At 37.8% G+C, this 18,699-nt stretch overlaps 1 protein-coding gene across 3 annotated transcripts in view; it reads right to left on the bottom strand.

The window, feature by feature from the left end:
* Positions 1-18,699, bottom strand: part of FCHSD2 (FCH and double SH3 domains 2) — a 338,593-nt gene that overhangs the window by 53,788 nt on the left and 266,106 nt on the right. For all 3 annotated transcript variants that reach the window (XM_011953051.1, XM_011953052.1, XM_011953053.1), the window contains 2 exons: positions 16,150-16,266; positions 14,052-14,156 (listed from right to left, as the gene is read on the bottom strand). In XM_011953051.1, coding sequence (XP_011808441.1) covers positions 14,052-14,156; positions 16,150-16,266 — 222 coding nt within the window. The remainder of the gene's footprint in view (positions 1-14,051; positions 14,157-16,149; positions 16,267-18,699) is intronic.

The raw sequence follows: 18,699 nt of genomic DNA, 5'->3' as shown, positions 1-18,699 counted from the left end.
AACATTCCTAGTTTTGAAAATCTGCCAATCCCTGACATTCAACGTTCTCAAAACCGTATACATATCAACTCTTGCTTTGTTCAGAGTGAATGTGTTTTGTGTCATTCTCTTTTGCTAGGCAAGTAATACATTCAGCCTCTTTTGCTTAGCAAGTAATGCATTCAGCTTCATTGTTTCACATATGCAAGTGGTGATCTCTTCCTTAACATTTAAGGTTCCACTAAGTTAATTTTGAGGACTCTCATTTGGTGGCTTTCTGTGGGACTCTTGGACAAACAAGTTGGAGCTGGTGTAGTGGCTTGTACCTGGAGTCCAAGCTACTCAGGAGACTGAGGAGGGAGGCTCACTTTGAGTCCAGGAGTTTGAGGCTACAGTGAGCTATGATCATGCCTCTGAATACACAGCCATTGCATTCCAGTGACAAATACTTTTGGTACACAATTTTTTTTTTTTTTTTTTTTTTAAGAGCCAGAGTGGTTGCTCTTGCCCAGGCTGGTCTCGAACTCCTGAGCTCAAGCAATCCTCCTACCTTGGCCTGCAAAAGTGTTGGGATTACAGGTGTGAACTGCTGTGCCCAGCAGGTACACAATTTTGATTTCCCTCCGAATTGTCTGCTTGGCGAGTTGATATCAAAAACAATTTGTGTTCTGACTTGTTTCACTGGGCTTTCTTTGCTGAATTAATTTTTTTATATTAATGTTTTTAAGCAAATAGACTTTTATAAAAATTGAGGTAAAACATTACATAAAATTTACTATATGAACCATTTTAAAGTATACAATACAATCGTTTGGAGTATCATATACATCTTTATATAAGATAATTGGAATTTTTGGCTTAGAGGCATGCCATTTGGTAAATACTCTTGCAAAAATCTGCTTATTCTTTTCATAATTTTCTCTTTTTGGTAAAAATTTCTTGACATATAGCTCAGGTGAGACAAAGACCTTTTGGCACACAACTTTTTTTTTTTTTTTTTTTTAGGACCATACAATTCACTCAAGTCTGAGATTCAATGGCTTATAGTATATTCACAGCACATGCAACCATCACCACAGTCAATTTTAGAATATTTTATAACCTCCAAAAGAAATCATGAACCATTTACCTATTGATCTCCAGCCCCCTATTCCCTGCAGTCTTGACAACCGCTATTCTACTTTCTGTCTATATAGATTTGTCTATTCCGGACATTTAACACATATGAAATAATATAATACATGGTCTTTTATGACTAACTTCTCTCACTTTGCATAATATTTTCAAGATTCATCTATGTTGTAACATGTATCAGTATTTCATTCCTTTTAATGACCAAATAACATTCTATAGTGTGGATATAGATTAGAATGTTTATCCATTTGTCAGTTGGTAGTCATTTAGGTTGTTTCTATTTCTTGGCTATTATGAATAATATTGCTATAAACGTGTGTGTACAAGTTTTAGTGTGGACATGTTTTCACTTCTTTTGGGTTTATACATAGGGCTGGCATTGCTGGATCATGAAGTAATGCTAAGTTTAACCATCTGGGGAAATACTAGACTGTTTTTCAACGTGGCTCTATCATTTGATTCCACCAGTAGGGTATGAGGGTTTCTCCACATTCTGGTAATCACTTGTTAATGTCTGCCTTTTGATTCTAGCCATGCTAGTGGGCATAAAGTGGTATCTTACTGTTGTTTGCATTTTCCTGGATAACTATTAATGTTACAAATCTTAGGCCAGGCATGGTGGCTCATGCCTATAATCCCAGCACTCTGGGAGGCTGAGGTGGGTGGATCACAAGGTCAGGAGTTTGAGACCAGCCTGGCCAACACAGTGAAACCCCGTCTCTACTAAAAATACACAAAATTAGCCCGGCGTGGTGGCGAGTGCCTGTAATTCCAGCTACTCAGGAGGCTGAGGCAGGAGAATCGCTTGAACCCGGGAGGTGGAGGTTGCAGTGAACTGAGATCAGGCCATTGCACTCCAGCCTGGGCCATAGTGTGAGACTCGGTTTCAAAAAAAAAAAAAGAGAGAATCTTTTCATGTAGTTATTTATTGGTCATTCATATATCTTCTTTGGAGAAATGTCTATTCAGATCCTTTTCCTATTTTTGAGTATTTTTCTTTGCCTTTTTATTATTACGAGTTTTAATATATTCTAGAAGCAAGTTTCTATCAGATACATGATTTGCAAATATTTTCCCCCATTCTGTGGGCTTTCATTTTCTTGACAGTGTCCTTTGAAACATGAAAGTTTTAAATTTTGATGATGTCTAATTTATCTAGTTTTTCTTTTGCTGCTTAGGCTTTAGTGTTATATCTAAGAAACTAATCCAAGGCCACAAAGACTTACCCCTGTGTTTTTTTTTTTTTTTTAATAAGCTTATTAGCTTTCGCAGTTACATTTAGGTGTTCATGGTGAGTTAGTTTGTATATATGATGTGAAGTGGGGTTGTTAAGATAATTAACTGGAAGGTCATTAAACTGAGGCAGCTCCAGCATCCCGGCTTCCTATGTAAGCAAACCAAAACTCAACTCAGTATAAATGGTAAAACAAAACTGAAGCTTAACCAATCAAAAACTGCCAACTACCTTCTAACTAGAAACCTTCCACTGGAATGATCCAAAAAAGGCTACTACTGTGCCACTTTAACCAATCAAATATTTGCTTTGTTTTGCTTCTGAGTTCACCCTATAAAAGCATTCCTCTGGTGTTCCATTGGTGGAATTCTGAACTGCATATGATCTGGTGCTGCCCAAGTAATTATTGCTATTTTCTCAAATAAAAAAAATTTTAATGTGCCTAAGTTTATCTTTTAACAGAGTCAAACTTCATTCTTTTGCATATGGATATCCACTTGCCCTACCACCATTCTAGTATGCTTTTGCTTTTTTAAGAGACAGGGTCTTACTGTTGCCCAAGCTGGAATGCAGTGTTATGATGATAGCTCACTGTAGCCTCGAACTGCTGGGCTCAAGTGATCCTCCCACTGTAGCCTTCCCAGTAGCTAGGACTACAGGTGCATGCCACCATGCCTGGCTAATTTCTAAACTTTTTTGTAGAGACAGCCATCTCACTATGTTGCCTAGGCTGATCTTGAACTTCTGGCCTCAAGTGATCCTCCTGACTCAGTCTCCCAAAATGCTGGGATTACAGGTGTGAGCCACTGTGCCTGACCTCTAGTATTCACTTTAAAACAAATAAATGTTTTTATTTTTGTTTTTTAAAAGAGTGAACCAACAAGCTCTTTCTTAGAAATCACATATGCAAGACATTTAATTGTGGAAGCAGAAAAGAGAGAAGTATTCAGTACATTCTATTTTCTCAAAGCAGTTATTCAAGTAATCTAGTTTTTATAAGATTTATTTTGTCAGTATTTTACCAAACAACAGATAAACACGGTATTTGCCAACTCAGATTGACTGCAGTTCCAGAATTAAACACTGCTATCTTCCCTTTAGGGTTTCAGTTGCTTATAAGTTAAAAATTGTCTAAAAGCAGAACTTTCTAGTGTTCTCAAATGAATTTTCATGACTTGCCAACTGATTAAAAAATTTCAGAGCATAGCTCTCTGTAAACTTGATGGCATTCCAGATACTACTTGACCAAATCATTTTTAGAACCTTTAAAGAGGTAGAACTTTTAAAAATAATATTTAAAAGATCCAGATATTTTAGGATACATAATCTTGGTTTATAAACACAGTCAATTACCTAGATTTTAACACAAAATTTAACATAAGCACATATAAGTGTAAAGCTATAGTTGAATTTCAAGTCTGTAAATCTAATTTGGACTTAATTCATTTGCCTTCAACATATCTCTTCTTTAAGGACAAGGACTGTGTGTATTGTATTACTATTTAGGACAGTGCTTTACTTGTAGAATAGAATCAATAATGGTAGATAATAGTATTTGCTACTCCATGTTTGGTACCTTAAAAAAAAGCTCCAAACAGCTTTTATCATAGGTACTAGAAACTATATCATCATGTATTTCATTTAATCCACAAAACAATTCTAGGGGTCAATATTATAAACTCTATCTATCTAGCTAGCTAGCTATTATTTATTTGATAGGGTCTCGCTCTGCTGCCCAGGCTGGAGTGCAGTGGTGCAATAATAGCTCACTGTAACCTTGAATTTCTCCTGAGTAGTTGGGACCAGAGGCAGGTGCCACCACACCTAGCTAATGTTAAAGTTTTTTTGTAGAGATGGGGTCTTGCTATGTTGCCTGGTTGGTACCAAACTCCTGGCCTCAAATGATCCTCCTGCCCTGGCCTCCCAAAATGCTGGAATTAGAGGTGTTAGCCACCATGCCTAGCCCCTAAACTCCATTTTATAGATGAGAAAAATGATTTAATCACGGTCATACCAACTGTGGTAACCCGTTATATTAAAGGTTCCCAAATAATCATGCTTCCTGGTATCCATGTAGTCTACTCCCACCATGATTCTGGGCTTGTCCATGTGATTTGCATTGGCTAGTGGGGCATTTGCCAATTTAATGGAAGCAGATGACCCTCAGTAAGTGCTATTTCGACTTGACTTCTTGAAATATGCTGTCACCATGCTGGGGAAGTCCAGTTTAACCTATATGCTGATGAAAGACCACAGGGGAAAAGACCCAGCCATGGCAGATGAGCCCAGCCCTCTGGCTGATCCTCTAGCTGAATGTAATTGCTTGAGTAATCTCAGGCAAAACCAGCAAAAGAAATGACTAGTTGGCCTGGCACAGTGGCTCACACCTGTGATCCCCACATTTTGGGAGGCCGAGGTGGGAGGATTGCTGAGCCCAGGAATTCGAGGTTTGAGACCAGTCTGGGCAAACTAGCGAGACCCCGTCTCTATAAAGAATAAAAATAAAATATTAGCTGGGTTTGGTGGTACATGCCTGTAGTCCCAGCTATTCGGGAGGCTGAGGTGGGAGGATTGCTTGAGGTCAGGAGGTTGAGGCTGCAGTGAGTTGTGCCACTGCAGTCCAGCCTGTGAGACAGAGTGAGATGGTCTCAAAAGAAAATAAAAGAATAAAAGGAAATGCACAGTCAGCACCTAGAAAGGCAACAGATAATAAACCACTGTTGTTTTTTCCATAAAGTTTGGGGTGGTTTTCAAATGCAGCAACAGATTACTGTGTTTGAACAGCATAATCTCCAAGTATTTGGGTATTTTCTAGCCATCTTTCTATTATGGATTTTTAATATAAGTCTAATTAATCAAGAACTTACTATGTATAATATCAATCCTTTTAAACTTATTGAAACAGGTTTATGGTCCAGTGTATGGTCTTGTTGAATGTTCTATGTGTACTTTAAAAGAACATATATTCTACTCATATGCAGTGGAGAGTTCAATGAATGCCAATTAGGTAAAGTTGGTTAATGATGTTGTTCATTTTCTATATCCTTACTGATTTTCTATCTTCTTGTTCTATCAATTACTGAAAGAGGGATGCTGAAGTCTCCAACTACAATTGTAGATTTGTCTATTTCTTGTTTCAGTTCTGCCAGTTTCTGCTTTACATATTTTGTAACATTATTATTATATATACATCCAGGACTGAAATATATTCTTGATGAAATATCTTTAAAAAATCATTATGTATTATCCTTCTTAATATTCCTTGTCCTAAAACGTATTTTGTCTAAGATTCATATAATCACTTCATTTTTTTTGTTAGACAGGGTCTGGACTTTGTTGTCTAGGCTGCAGTGCAGTGGTGCGATCACGGCTCAGTGCAGCCTCAATCTCCAGGGCTCATCCTCCTACCTCACCGCAGCCTCCTGAGTAGCTGGGACTACAGGCGTGCATCACCATGCCCGGCTAATTTTTGTATTTTTTGTAGAGACGGGGTTTTGCCACCTCAGTTTTTTAATGATTAGTGTTTGTTCTCCTGTGATAAGCAACAGCTAAAATTTCTCCTGGATTTTTTTGCCTTTCAGTTATTGTTTCCTGCCAAGCTCCTTGTAGTCTCTGTTCCACATGTGTACTCAGGTATCAGCCAAGGATTTGGAAGGGCTTTCCAAATGACATCCACCTTCAGGCCAGTAAGATGGAGGTTCTGCTTAAAAAAAGGATGAGTTTGCGTCCTTTGTAGGGACATGGATGCAGCTGAAAACCATCATTCTTAGCAAACTATCACAAGAACAGAAAACCAAACACCGCATGTTCTCACTCATAGGTGGGAACTGAACAATGAGATCACTTGGACTCGGGAAGGGGAACATCACACACCGGGGCCTATCATGGGGAGGGGGGAGGGGGGAGGGATTGCATTGGGAGTTATACCTGATATAAATGATGAATTGATGGGTGCTGACGAGTTGATGGGTGCAGCACACCAACATGGCACAAGTATACATATGTAACAAACCTGCACGATATGCACATGTACCCTAGAACTTAAAGTATAAAAAAAAACCAAAAAAAAAAAACTGGGTAAGAGAAAGAAAGTTTTATCTATGGGAGATGAATAAACATATCTATCACAAAAAAAAAAAAAAATTCTGGTTGTGCTGCTCCTTACAGATGCAGAGCTATATAATGGAAATGTCACTAAGTATAGTCCTGTTCTTTCAAGGAGAAATTCCTCTCCAGGTTTTACATGCTTTGGATCATTTTCCAGTTCTATTAAATAATTTTTGTTTTAATATTTTTACCCCAGATTAATATTGTAATCTAAAGTAGTCTTATATAAGCTAGTAACCTATTACAAGAAGCAGAAAATGTCTTAGAGATATATTTATTCTACATTCAGAGAGAATTACAAAGAAATCTAAAACTTACACTTAATAGTTTACTATTAATAGCAATATTCATGTTGTAGTTCTGAAAGTGCTTAATATATACTGCAGTTATTAATCTATAATATACAAAGCAGGCTGGGCACACTATAATCTCAACACTTTGGAGGCTGAGGCAGGTAGAATGCCTGAGCCCAGGAGCTCAAGACCAGTCTGAGAAACATGGGGAAACCCTGTCTCTGCAAAAAATGCAAAAATTAGCTGGGTATGGTGGCACATGTCTGTAGTCCCAGCTATTTGGGAAATGGAGGTGGGAGGATTGCTTGAACCTGGGAGGTGGAGGCTGTAATGAGTGCTACTGCACTCCAGCCTGGGTGACAGAGACTCTGTCTCAAAAAATTTTTTTTTAAATATATGAAGCACATAAAATATTATGATAATATGATTAGGAATAAAACTTTTTGGTGTAAGAGGAAAAAAGGATATAAATAAATGTAAAATCAAAGAAATCAAATAAGTTCAACAAAATCCCTCTAGCTGGGCATAGTGGCATGCACTTGTAGTCACAATGATTTTGGAGGCTGAGGCAGGAGGATCATTTGAGTCCAGGAGTTCAAGGCTATAGTACACTATGATTGTGCCCGTGAATAGCCATTGCATTCCAGCCTGGGAAATATGTTGAGACCCTGTCTGTAAAAATAAATAAAATCCCTCTGATTGTCCATGTTAATTGGAAATACCAACATGAACTCATGATTTAAAAAAAGTTATCCCTAGCTCTAACAACAAAGAAAAGATTAAAAAAAGAAAGTGATACTTAGAACAATAAGCACCTTCACAGTCCAGGCCTTAGTGTCTAAATACCATTTTCTATTAACAGAATCAGAGCTTCTTGGAGAAACAGCTAATTCTAAGTCTGGGCAGGAAAAATATAAGGTGAACCTGTGATAGCTTGTTGTGCTAGGAAGAAAGTATTCAAGGACTAATGGGGGTAATGTCAAAAGTACACATAAGTCAGTTGAATGGACTCCCAGTTTTAGATAATATGGAACTTAAAATGACAACTGGAATTGATAATATACTAAATAGATAAAAATCTATAATAAGTTGAAATCATGTCAGGTGGAACTCCTGAAGGACAGGCAAACAATAACTACTAAGAAAAGAGTATCTACAGTAGAGCTATGAACTGAAAAATTTCTAGAGCTTGTACAGGGTTGAAAGATATTACAACTCTGTGGTGGCTCATGTTTGGGAGGCTGAGGTGGGCAGATCACCTGAGGTCAGGAGTTCGAGACCAGCCTGGCCAACACGGTGAAACCCCGTCTCTATTAAAAGTAAAAAAATTAGCTGGGCATGGTGTTGCACGCCACTGCACTCCAGCCTGGGCGACTGAGCTAGACTCCGTCTCAAAAGAAAAAAGTACAGGGTAGAATGATGGTTATCAGAAGCTGGGAAGTATTGTAGGGAAGAAGAAGAGAGATTGGGGAATAGAAAGAAGTAAACAGACAGATAGGATAAGTTCTGGTGTTTGATAGCTTAGCAGGGTGACTATAGTTAATAATTCAAAATAACCGTAAGATTTGAAATGTTCTAAATACAAAGAAATTATAAATTTCTGAGGTGATAGATATCTTAATTACTCTAATTTGATCATTATACACAGTATGCATGTATCAAAATATCACATGCATCTCATAAATATGTACAGTTATTTTGTATCAATAAAAAAATTAAGAAATTATAATTTCTAAATACAAAGAAATTGTAAATGTCTGAGGTGATAGATATCTTAATTATTCTAATTTGATCATTATACACTGTATGCATGTATCAAAATATCACATGCATCTCATAAATATGTACAGTTATTTTGTATCAATAAAAAAATTAAGAAGCCAAAAAAGGAAACAAAGAGTGCCTAAATAAATGGAGAGAGACATCATGTTCATGAATTAGAAGACTCAATATTGTTGAGAAGTCAATTCTCCTCAAATTATTTGTGGATTCAATGTAATCCCAATCAAAATGCCCTCAGTTTCTTTTTTTTTGTAGAAGCTGATGGCAATGAGAATAGTCCAAATAATTCTAAAACAAGAATAGTGTTGGAGGAATTATACTATCTGATTTCAAGACTTACAGTGTCATTAAGACTGTGATACTGGCATAAGTACAGACATACAGACCAATGGAACTGAATAAAATTGAAAATATTCACACATATATGATAAGTTGTTTTCAATACAGGTGCAAAGGTAATGGGAAAAGCATATTCTTTCAAATGTGATGGTGGAACAACTGGCTTTCTGTATAGGAAAAACAAACAAAGAACAATAACAACAACCAAATAAAATCAAACATGACCCTTAACTCATACCAGACCTCAACAATTTAACTAGAAATGTTTAGGATCACAGTCCATAAGGAATTAAGCTTGAACTATAACACTTCTAGAATAAAACATGAGAGAATATATCACAACCTTGATCAGGCAAAAATTTCTTAGAACACAAAAAACACTAATCATAAAGGATAAAATTCATAAATTAATCTCATCAAAATTAAAAGTTTCTAATTTAGAAAATGAAAAGGTAAGCCAAAGACTGGAGAAAATACTAGCAATACATGTACCTAAAAAATGACTAGTATCCAGAAAACATAAAGAATTGTTATAACTCAGTAATAAGACCAATCCAAATTTGGGCAACAGATATTAAAAGATACTTTACTAAGGGGGATATATGAATGGCCAAAAAACTTATAAAAAGATGCTCAGCATAGTTAGTTAATGTCACGAGTCTGTAGTCAATGCAATTCAAAACCACAGTGAGATACCATTACACACACACTCAAATGGCTAAGTTTAAAATGACTGCCAAGTCGGGGGCAGTGGCTCACGCCTGTAATCCCAACACTCTGGGAGGTGAAGGCAGGCAGATTGCTTGACCCACAAGTTTGAGACCAGCCTGGGCAAGATGGCGAAACCCCATCTGTACAAAAAAACAGAAAAATTAGCCAGGCATGGGGGAGTGCACCTGTAGTCCCAGCTACTCAGGAGGCTGAGGTGGGAGAATCGCTTGAACCCAGGAGGTTGGGGCTGCAGTGAGTTGAGATCGCGACACTGCACTCCAGCCTGGGTGACAAAGTGAGACCCTGCCTCAAAAAAAAAAAATTTTTTTTTTTGATGAGGTCATAATAATACCCAAGAAAAAAAATACCCATTCACCACCACTGGAGGTGACTAGCACTTGGTAATTGCAAAGAGGAAAGAAAGAATCTTTATCATGGAAAGATCTGGTAGCACACCACCTTATTTTTTTTTTTTTCTTTTTGAGACGGAGTCTCGCTCTGTCGCCCAGGCTGGAGTACAGTGGCCGGATCTCAGCTCACTGCAAGCTCCACCTCCCGGGTTTACGCCATTCTCCTGCCTCAGCCTCCCAAGTAGCTGGGACTACAGGCGCCCGCCACCTCGCCCGGCTAGTTTTTTTGTATTTTTTAGTAGAGACGGGGTTTCACCGTGTTAGCCAGGATGGTCTCAATCTCCTGACCTTGTGATCCGCCCGTCTCGGCCTCCCAAAGTGCTGGGATTACAGGCTTGAGCCACCGCGCCCGGCCCACACCACCTTATTAAGCGACCACTCTTAGTATCATTAATAGCCCGACAACTTGGTATTATGATTCTTTATGTAATGAAAAACATCACATCATCTATGAACTATATCTGCCTAAAACACTAACCTGCCTCTCTAATCAGGCCTTAAGACCTAACTTCCATTTTATAGAACATAATTGATGGGTCAATCTAACAAACACATAAAGCCAGTATTGCAAATTATAATAGTTGAATCTAGATGTTAGGAAATATATGTGTATTCTTCATATTTTCTGTATGTTTGAATATTTTCAGTAAAAAACAAAAGTGATCAGTCAAGAGGTCTGCTAACATAGCATGAATACAGTGAAACCTCATAGTAACAGGCCCAGAGGTAATGTAAATTTGGAAATAATGTGATTAGAAATATATATATGAAATATATATATGTGTGTATATATATGATCTTATATATATAAGATCTTATATATACATGATCTTTTATATATATATATATATATATATAAGATCACCTATATATATATAGTCTTGCTCTGTTGCCCAAGCTGGAGTGCAGTGGCCCAATCATGGCTCACTGCAGACCAACCTTCCAGGATCAAGCCTCTGCCTCCCAAGTAGCTGAGACTATAGGCACGTGTCACCATACCCAGCTAATTTCTTTTCATTTTTAATAGAGATGAGGTCTCATCTGTTGCCCAGGCTGCTCTCAAACTCCTGAGCTCAAGAGATCTTCCCACCTCAGTCTCCCAAAGTGATGGAATTAGAGGCATGAACCACCGCACGTGGCCTAAACATTCTGTTTTAATATCAGGGTCATTCTTGTCATTAACTTTGCAGTAATGAGGTCTCACATTTTATATAACCAGTGCTCTCTCTTTTGTATAGGTATTTATAATAAATAAAGTATTGAATGAAAGAGAAAAACCAATGCAAATGACATACAGGCAGAAGAAAGGAAAAGGGTATATGCAGAAACCATTATTGTTAATTCCTTTGAAGACTCTCATGGTCCAGTCTATCCAAAAATTTTATTATGATAATCCTGTAAGTACTACCCCAATAAATATGCCCTCATATTTGCTGGCTAATTTTACTTAGGTTATTTTTTGTATCTGATAAGTGGAAACCAAGTGAGAGATTATTTTATGCTAACAGTAAAATTAATTAAATACTACAGATATTCCAAATTGAGAAAACGGATCTGCTGTCATGGTTTCAGCATACTATATTCAACATTCTTGATAAGAAAACTATCTTTGAGAATGTAGACTTAAATACTTGCATTAGAAAAGGTGAGACATCGTGGTATGAGAATTTCACTTCATATTTTTAGTTTGAAACTAACAAACACAGTCTAGTTTGGCATACTATGGAAATAATAGGTCATTTGGCCTAAATGAAGACTCTGTGTGCCTGATACCTACTGCTGCTACTACTGGGGATGGTGGGAGGTTTTGTGGAGTTAGGGTACCAGTCGGTGACACCACACATGGAGTCTGGAAATGGAAAATACATGAAATACCCTTCAGAAAACCTCTGAGACTTGTCTCAAAATAATTGCTCCTGTTCCACCAAGGCTCTGAAAAACTGGCTTCATCTAGAGTGTGGAGAAACAAACAACAGGAGTAACTCTTCTACCACATGCCAGTGTTTCTTAAGAGTAGGTGAGGGCTTGTCAACACTACTTGGCCAGCACCCTAAGATAGTAGTTTAGACATGACCCTGAATTCAAAGAGAAAAATGACTATTCATTGTACACCCTGCCCTCCTCACTATGGAGGCTGTCAATTAGACTGTGAACAGGAATGAAGTGGAGGTGGGGTTACTGGGGTTTCTCCAGCCTAGGCAGATGGCAAGCCTGTTCTGATTCAGATCACTTCCATGGGGCTGTGCCAAAAACATGCCCATATTCTCTATACTTGTCTACACTGCCTCTCGCTTCATGCCACAACCAGTGAAATACTTCCTCAAAACTTCTAGAGTTCTAAGGGGGTGCTAGAAAACCACTAGTCTAGATTAACCCTAAACCAGTGCAAGGATTCCTTGTATTGGGTCCCTGAAAGATGCTTGCCCACAATTTTCTTACACACTTACAGGGCTACACTATGTCTCAGGTGTGCTTATTCTGTCTTTGGGAAGATCTGACTACTAGAAAGTATTTCCCAATACTAAACTCACATCTACTTCTCTCCTACCTTCATCTTTTGGTCCAAGTTCTACCACTTGAAGTTACATGGCATAAGTCTGTGCTATCCCCTTTCCTCTGACTAATCAAATACTATTCATCTGCCAGTATTCATCTTAAGTCTTCTTCTGTATTACACCCAAAACAATCCCTCCCAGAGTGATTTCTGTGTCCTCTGGGTTCTTCAACTACACTTAATGCACCACTCCTCGGCACTTATGCTTTACTATCTTAGTTATTTTTGGCATTCTTTATGCCTTTCTAACAAGAACATAATCTTTTGATGGCTGGATGGTGTCAGTCTTTTATAAATGTCTACCTCCATACCCCTTCATCATGTTGCTGCTGAGTAGATAGTGTGTGCACGGGTCCTCCATGAACTGGCCCTAACCATAACAAGTTTACTTATTTTCTATCACATTTCCTCACAAAAATCCTCCACTCTAATCATATCCAGCTACCAAATTACACCCTGTGTCTTCCTCATTTGCTAATACTTTCTTGTTTCCTATCCCAACCTCTCCCCATCTAGAGCAGGGAGTATTAGCCTCAGGCATATGAACTCTAAACACTGTACACAAAATGTATATTTTTGTATGTGGGAGAGAATGTTTCACAGCTTTCATACAACTCTCAAAGGTCCCATGACTCCACAAAAAATTAAAATCCACTATTACAAATTTTTTCCCATCTTTGCTTAACCAAATCTTCCCTATTCTTAAAAGCCCAGCTCATGTCCCTGGATCCAGGGAACCTTCCATATGGGGGAGATTTCCTAAGCTCTGAATATATATGTATGAATATATATGTATATATATCTCCATATATATCGATATATAAGGAGATAGATATATCTAAACTGATATATATATCTACATTGATACACATACATCGATTTTTCTACCATTAATCTCTGTGGTTTATTATGTACCTTGTAGAAATTTTAAAATTAGTATCTTCATTGTGACTTAAATCTTTTGTATTTAATGTTTCATGACTGTAAACTTTACAGCATCTTTTTGTTATAGGTACTGCCTTCCACAGAGCAGGTACTTAACAAATACTACTGTGGATGGCCGGGTGTGGTGGCTCACGCCTGTAATCCTAGCACTTTAGGAGGCCGAGGCAGGTGGATCACCAGGTCAGGAGATAGAGACCATCCTGGCTAACATGGTGAAACTCCGTCTCTACTAAAAAGATACAAAAAAAAAATGAGCTGGGCGTGGTGGCAGGCGCCTGTAGTCCCAGCTACTCGGGAGGCTGAGGCAGGAGAATGGCATGAACCTGGGAGGCGGAGCTTGCAGTAAGCCGAGATCGTGCCACTGTACCTCTAGCCTGGGCAGCAGAGCGAGACTCCGCCTCAAAAAAAAAAAAAAATCCTACTGTGGACACGAATGAAACGAATGAAGACGGTGAATCACCTTCATCTCAGTGTGTGTAGAAACTCAGTTTTAAAGGTGCATATCACAGTTGCGACAGTGTCATTAGACCTGGGCAAAATGCCACAATTAGCTGCCACCTTACCTCTGCTTTACGAATATTTTCTCTAGCTTCATCTATTTTCTGTTCCAGCTCTGCTCGGTTTTGTTCTGATATAGCAGGTCCATGACACTCCAGATCATCTAGAACCTATTAAAAAAAATGGGACAATAATGATGACTATTTTTTACTTTTTATCTTCCTTAAGTGATTAGAGTATTTACATAATTCAAAAGGCTTTAGTGACTAGTAGCCATAATTTTTTTCATTTATTTACTTTTTGAACATTTTGAAATAATTATAGACTTACTAGTAACAAACTTACTACAGAGAGTCCTTTCAGTGGGGAAGCCAGGACAAGCCACTATCTGACTGACACCACATGAGAGACCCCAAGGGAAACTGCTAAGCTGAGACCACCCAATACTCAGGTTAGTGAGAGATAATGTAAAAACCCTCTTGTTCTACGGCATTAAGTTTGAGGTGGTTTGTTAAGCAATATTACATAAGTGGAACATTGAATCTGAGGTGCCTGTGAGATAGCAAAAAGATGTCAAAACAGGAAAGAGGTTATATGGATACACAGTAGTAGCTAGGCCCAATGTTGAAGATAATAATTTATGATTTGGTGGTAAAGTAAAACCACGGAAGTGATTGAGAATGCCTATATGAGGATAAAGAATAAAAAAACAAGATAGCCAAACAATCTGAGAAAATGAATATTTAATTGTGGGATGGAGAAAAAGGAACCTATGAAAAAATCTAGGAATAGCCAGAAAGGCAGAAGGAAAGCCAGGACAATGTTGAATCGTGGATGACTAGAGAAGATAACATTTTAAGACAAAGGGAGTTGTCAATTGTGACAAAATTGTTGACAGATTAAGAAAAATGAGAAATCAAACTGTCCATTTTGAAGTTAGCAACACAGACATCACTGGTGATTTTGGTAAGCTTTGACTATGAAGTGATACAGGGGGAAGGAAAGGAAAGGAAAGCTCAAATGTAATGGGCTAAAAAGTAAGTGGGAGGTGAGATTCTATAGATAATAAGCATAGGCAATTCTTTTAAGAAGTAGGATGTGAAAGCAAAGAATGAGAAGGATACAGGTATCAATAAATGAAATTGAGAAAAAAAGTACTATACTCAAAATAATTTCTTTGTGCTTAGAAGTTTAGTCTTTGAGATATATTTTCTCCCTTCCTCCTTCCCTTCTTCTTTCCCGTCCTCCTTCCTTTCTCCTTCCTTTTCTTTTCTTTTCTTTCAAGACAGTGTCTTGCTCTGTCACCCAGGCTGGAGTGCAGTGGCATGATCTTACCTCAATGTAACCTCCACCTCCCGGGCTCAAGCAATTCTCCCCAACCTTAGCCTCCTGAATAGGTGGGAAGACAGGTGTGTGCCATCACGCCCGACTAATTTTTGAATTTTTTGTAGAGATTGGGTTTTTTGCCATGTTGTTCAGGCTGGTCTCAAACTCCTAGCTCAAGCAATCGACCTGCCTCAGCCTCCCAAAGTTCTGGGATTACAGGCATGACCCACTGCGCCCAGCCAAACATATATTTTCATGAAACCTATAATTGTGTCTTTAAAAAATATGTCTTGAGGGATGAAAACCTGTATTAATTCAACATATGTCCCTTCCCCTGCCCATAACCCACTATCACAGCTTTTCTTTGGCAATTTTATGGTAAACAGGTGAATTAATGTATTGCTGATGGAGGGCTTAAGGAAATTCCAACATGAGTAGATAGCTGACAGCACACTGCTGAGTGTTGAGAAAGTACAGAAAAAACACATACAATGCTTGAGCAAAGGAGTTTGAGACCAGTCTGGGAAACATGGCAAGACCCTATCTCTACAAAAAACCTAAAAAAAATTAGCCAGGCATGGTGGTGTGTGCCTGTGGTCCCAGCTACTTGGGAGGCTGAAGTGGGAGGATTGCTTCAGCCCAGGAGGTTGAAGCTGCAGTAAGCCATGTTCACACCACTGCCCTTCAACCTGGGTGACAGAGCAAGCCTCTTGTCTCAAACAAAACAAAACAAAACAACACATATAGGATATTTTTCACATTAATAAAAATCAGCTCCTTAAACTGTTTGACATTTGGCTTAAGGTGAATGTAACCAGGACCTTCTCGTATACTTACCCGTTGTTGATGAACAATGTTTTTATGCTCACGTGCCACACGTGTGGCCCATTTTCGAGCTTCCTTATTTAGACTGTGCTCCTCTGTAGTCCCAGTTTCTGATTCTAATTGTCGGCTCTACAACACAAGACAGAACAGAAATAAAAATATTGCTATACTTATTGCAACCACCACTGCTTTGTAGATGGATCAGAAGGCCTTCACTTAATCAGCACTCAAAACATAAGGCACACTCCACTACTGCTGGAAACAATGTCTTATCGTCACAGAAAGTTACCAGAAGAGTAAGATGAGTATAAAACCATTAAAGACCATAAACTTTTTGTCTTACAGTGCTGAACACAAAAGCATCATCTCTAATACTGCAGACTTATCTTTTTGGGTGTGACGGACTTATCTTTCCGAGTGAGAAGGAAGCTAGCTAAGATAAGCAAAGAAGAAAATGTATTCATGCCAACCTACTATGGTGATAAAATCATTGCATAAATAAAAATGGAAACAACTTAATAGTTTCAATGTGAGTAAAGAATCATTAAAGATAAGTAAGAACAAAACAATACAATAACAGCAACACAATCTTGCACCCCTCCCGCTGCCCCAAGGCAGATGGAACTCATTAGAGGTCCATCATCAACTTGCCACCAAACCTTAAAAGTCAGCTTTTGCCCTTTCTCCAGGCTTCATATGAAATATAAGGGTGCTAGATCAAATGATCACCAAGGGTTTCTTCTAGCTGTATGCTATGATTCTGATTTACAAAGAACAAACCACAAAATCTAAATAAAAATATTAATAGCTAACTCCTATTGTGCAAGGTACTATGGAAAGTGATTCATATAACTTTTTTTTTTAAACAACCTTATGACGTGGGTCCCACACCATCTTACAGAAAAGAAAACAAAGGCTCAGAGAGGTTAATTTTTCCTGGATGTCCTAGATATTAAATGTTACAACCTTAATTGTCTGATTACAGAATCAGAGCCATTAAACACAAAACTATTTTAATTCTCTCTAAATTCTTAAAGACCCCTGAAAAACAAACTTTATTGAGATAATTAGGAATTTATTTTAAAAAAATATGAATCACCCAAAGAGGCTTTTCATTTAGAAAGAAGCAAAATTGTAGAATGAAAAGAATTTTAGAAATTCTGATCATGGCTCACTGCAGCGTTGACCTCTGGGATCAAGTGACTCTCCCACTTCAGCCTCCTGAGTAGCTGGAACTACAGGTGTGTGCCACCATACCCAGCTAATATTTTTTTTTCTTCTAGAGATAAGGTCTCTTTATGTTGCCCAGGCTTGTCTTGAACTCCTTGGCTCAAGTAATCCTCCCACCCTGGCCTTCTAAAGTGCTGAAATGCCAGGGATGAGCCACTACACCTGGCCTAGTAATTCTTTTGCAAGGTCTCATAGCTCAAAATTGATAGAGTAAGTAGAAATTGATAAACTGGATTTTAAAAATTAGTATTTTTGTTTGGGGAATTGTGATGGGGCAGAGTTTAAAAATTTTTGTTCTATACAGATATTTCAGCTAAAGCTAGATTGTAACAATGACAAATGAATTGAAATAGAGCAAAATAATCAAAATTCAAACCTAACCATCTTTACATTCACATTTTATATTCTAATGGGAATGAACTTTATTATTATATTTTGCTTTGCAAATGAATCTGGGCATTCAAATTTACATCTGTTCTCAAAGTCAGGAACATTAAAATGTTAACTCTGGACATAGATACAAAGGAAATATATAAAAGTCAGAGGAATGTGATCCGTAAAAGTAGAAAGATAAATTCTGAAGAGTCCAAGAATAGGTTTTTGAGTCAGATAGACTTAGTTTGAATCCACTGTATGCCATTTTATGGTACTACTAGCTTTATGATCTCGGGCATGTTAATTATCTGAGTTGTAGCTACATCTGAAAACTAGTGAAAATGTCACCTATCTCCATAGGGTTGGTAGGTTATAATGAAGTCATATTTTAAACATTCTGGTATAGTATAGTATCTACATAATATCTTAGGCATCCAGTAATGGTAACTGTTAATGTTAAAGGCCCAATTGAAAATTACTTGAAACAAAAATTTTCTCATTACTGTTCATAAGAAAATCCAGATAATTCCTAGGTTCTTAATAGCGTAAACAATGAATCCAAAACAAAGATTGAAGATATATTGAAAGATTAAGGCAGATCTCAAAGAGAATGAATTTGTAGGGAGTAGCTGGATGAGAAAGGAGGCAACTGATAGAGATATTTAATTTTTATTACTGAGCAGCATTTTAGGAATAGGTAAAGGGGTTTAAATTGTGTGCTGGCTGCAGATGGGCCATAACCCAATTTGCCTTACAGAATTTATACCTTCTTATTGAGTATTCACTGTGCTCAAGATAGAGCTTTACCCTTATTTTTCATGTGTTTACTAAGACTTGGGAGTCCAATGATCAGGACAGATAACCAATGCCACTGATTGGAAGATGTGACTTTGAGATCCTTTGGGTAGGGAATGACACAAAACTAAAATTCAAATTAATTTATCCTTTTCATGAATT

The sequence above is a fragment of the Colobus angolensis genome, unplaced genomic scaffold (assembly GCF_000951035.1).
Source record: "Colobus angolensis palliatus isolate OR3802 unplaced genomic scaffold, Cang.pa_1.0 Scaffold355, whole genome shotgun sequence".
Classification (NCBI taxonomy): Eukaryota; Metazoa; Chordata; class Mammalia; order Primates; family Cercopithecidae; genus Colobus; species Colobus angolensis.
The sequence above is the reverse complement of the archived record's forward strand: the minus strand, read 5'-3'. Positions and strand labels throughout refer to the sequence as shown.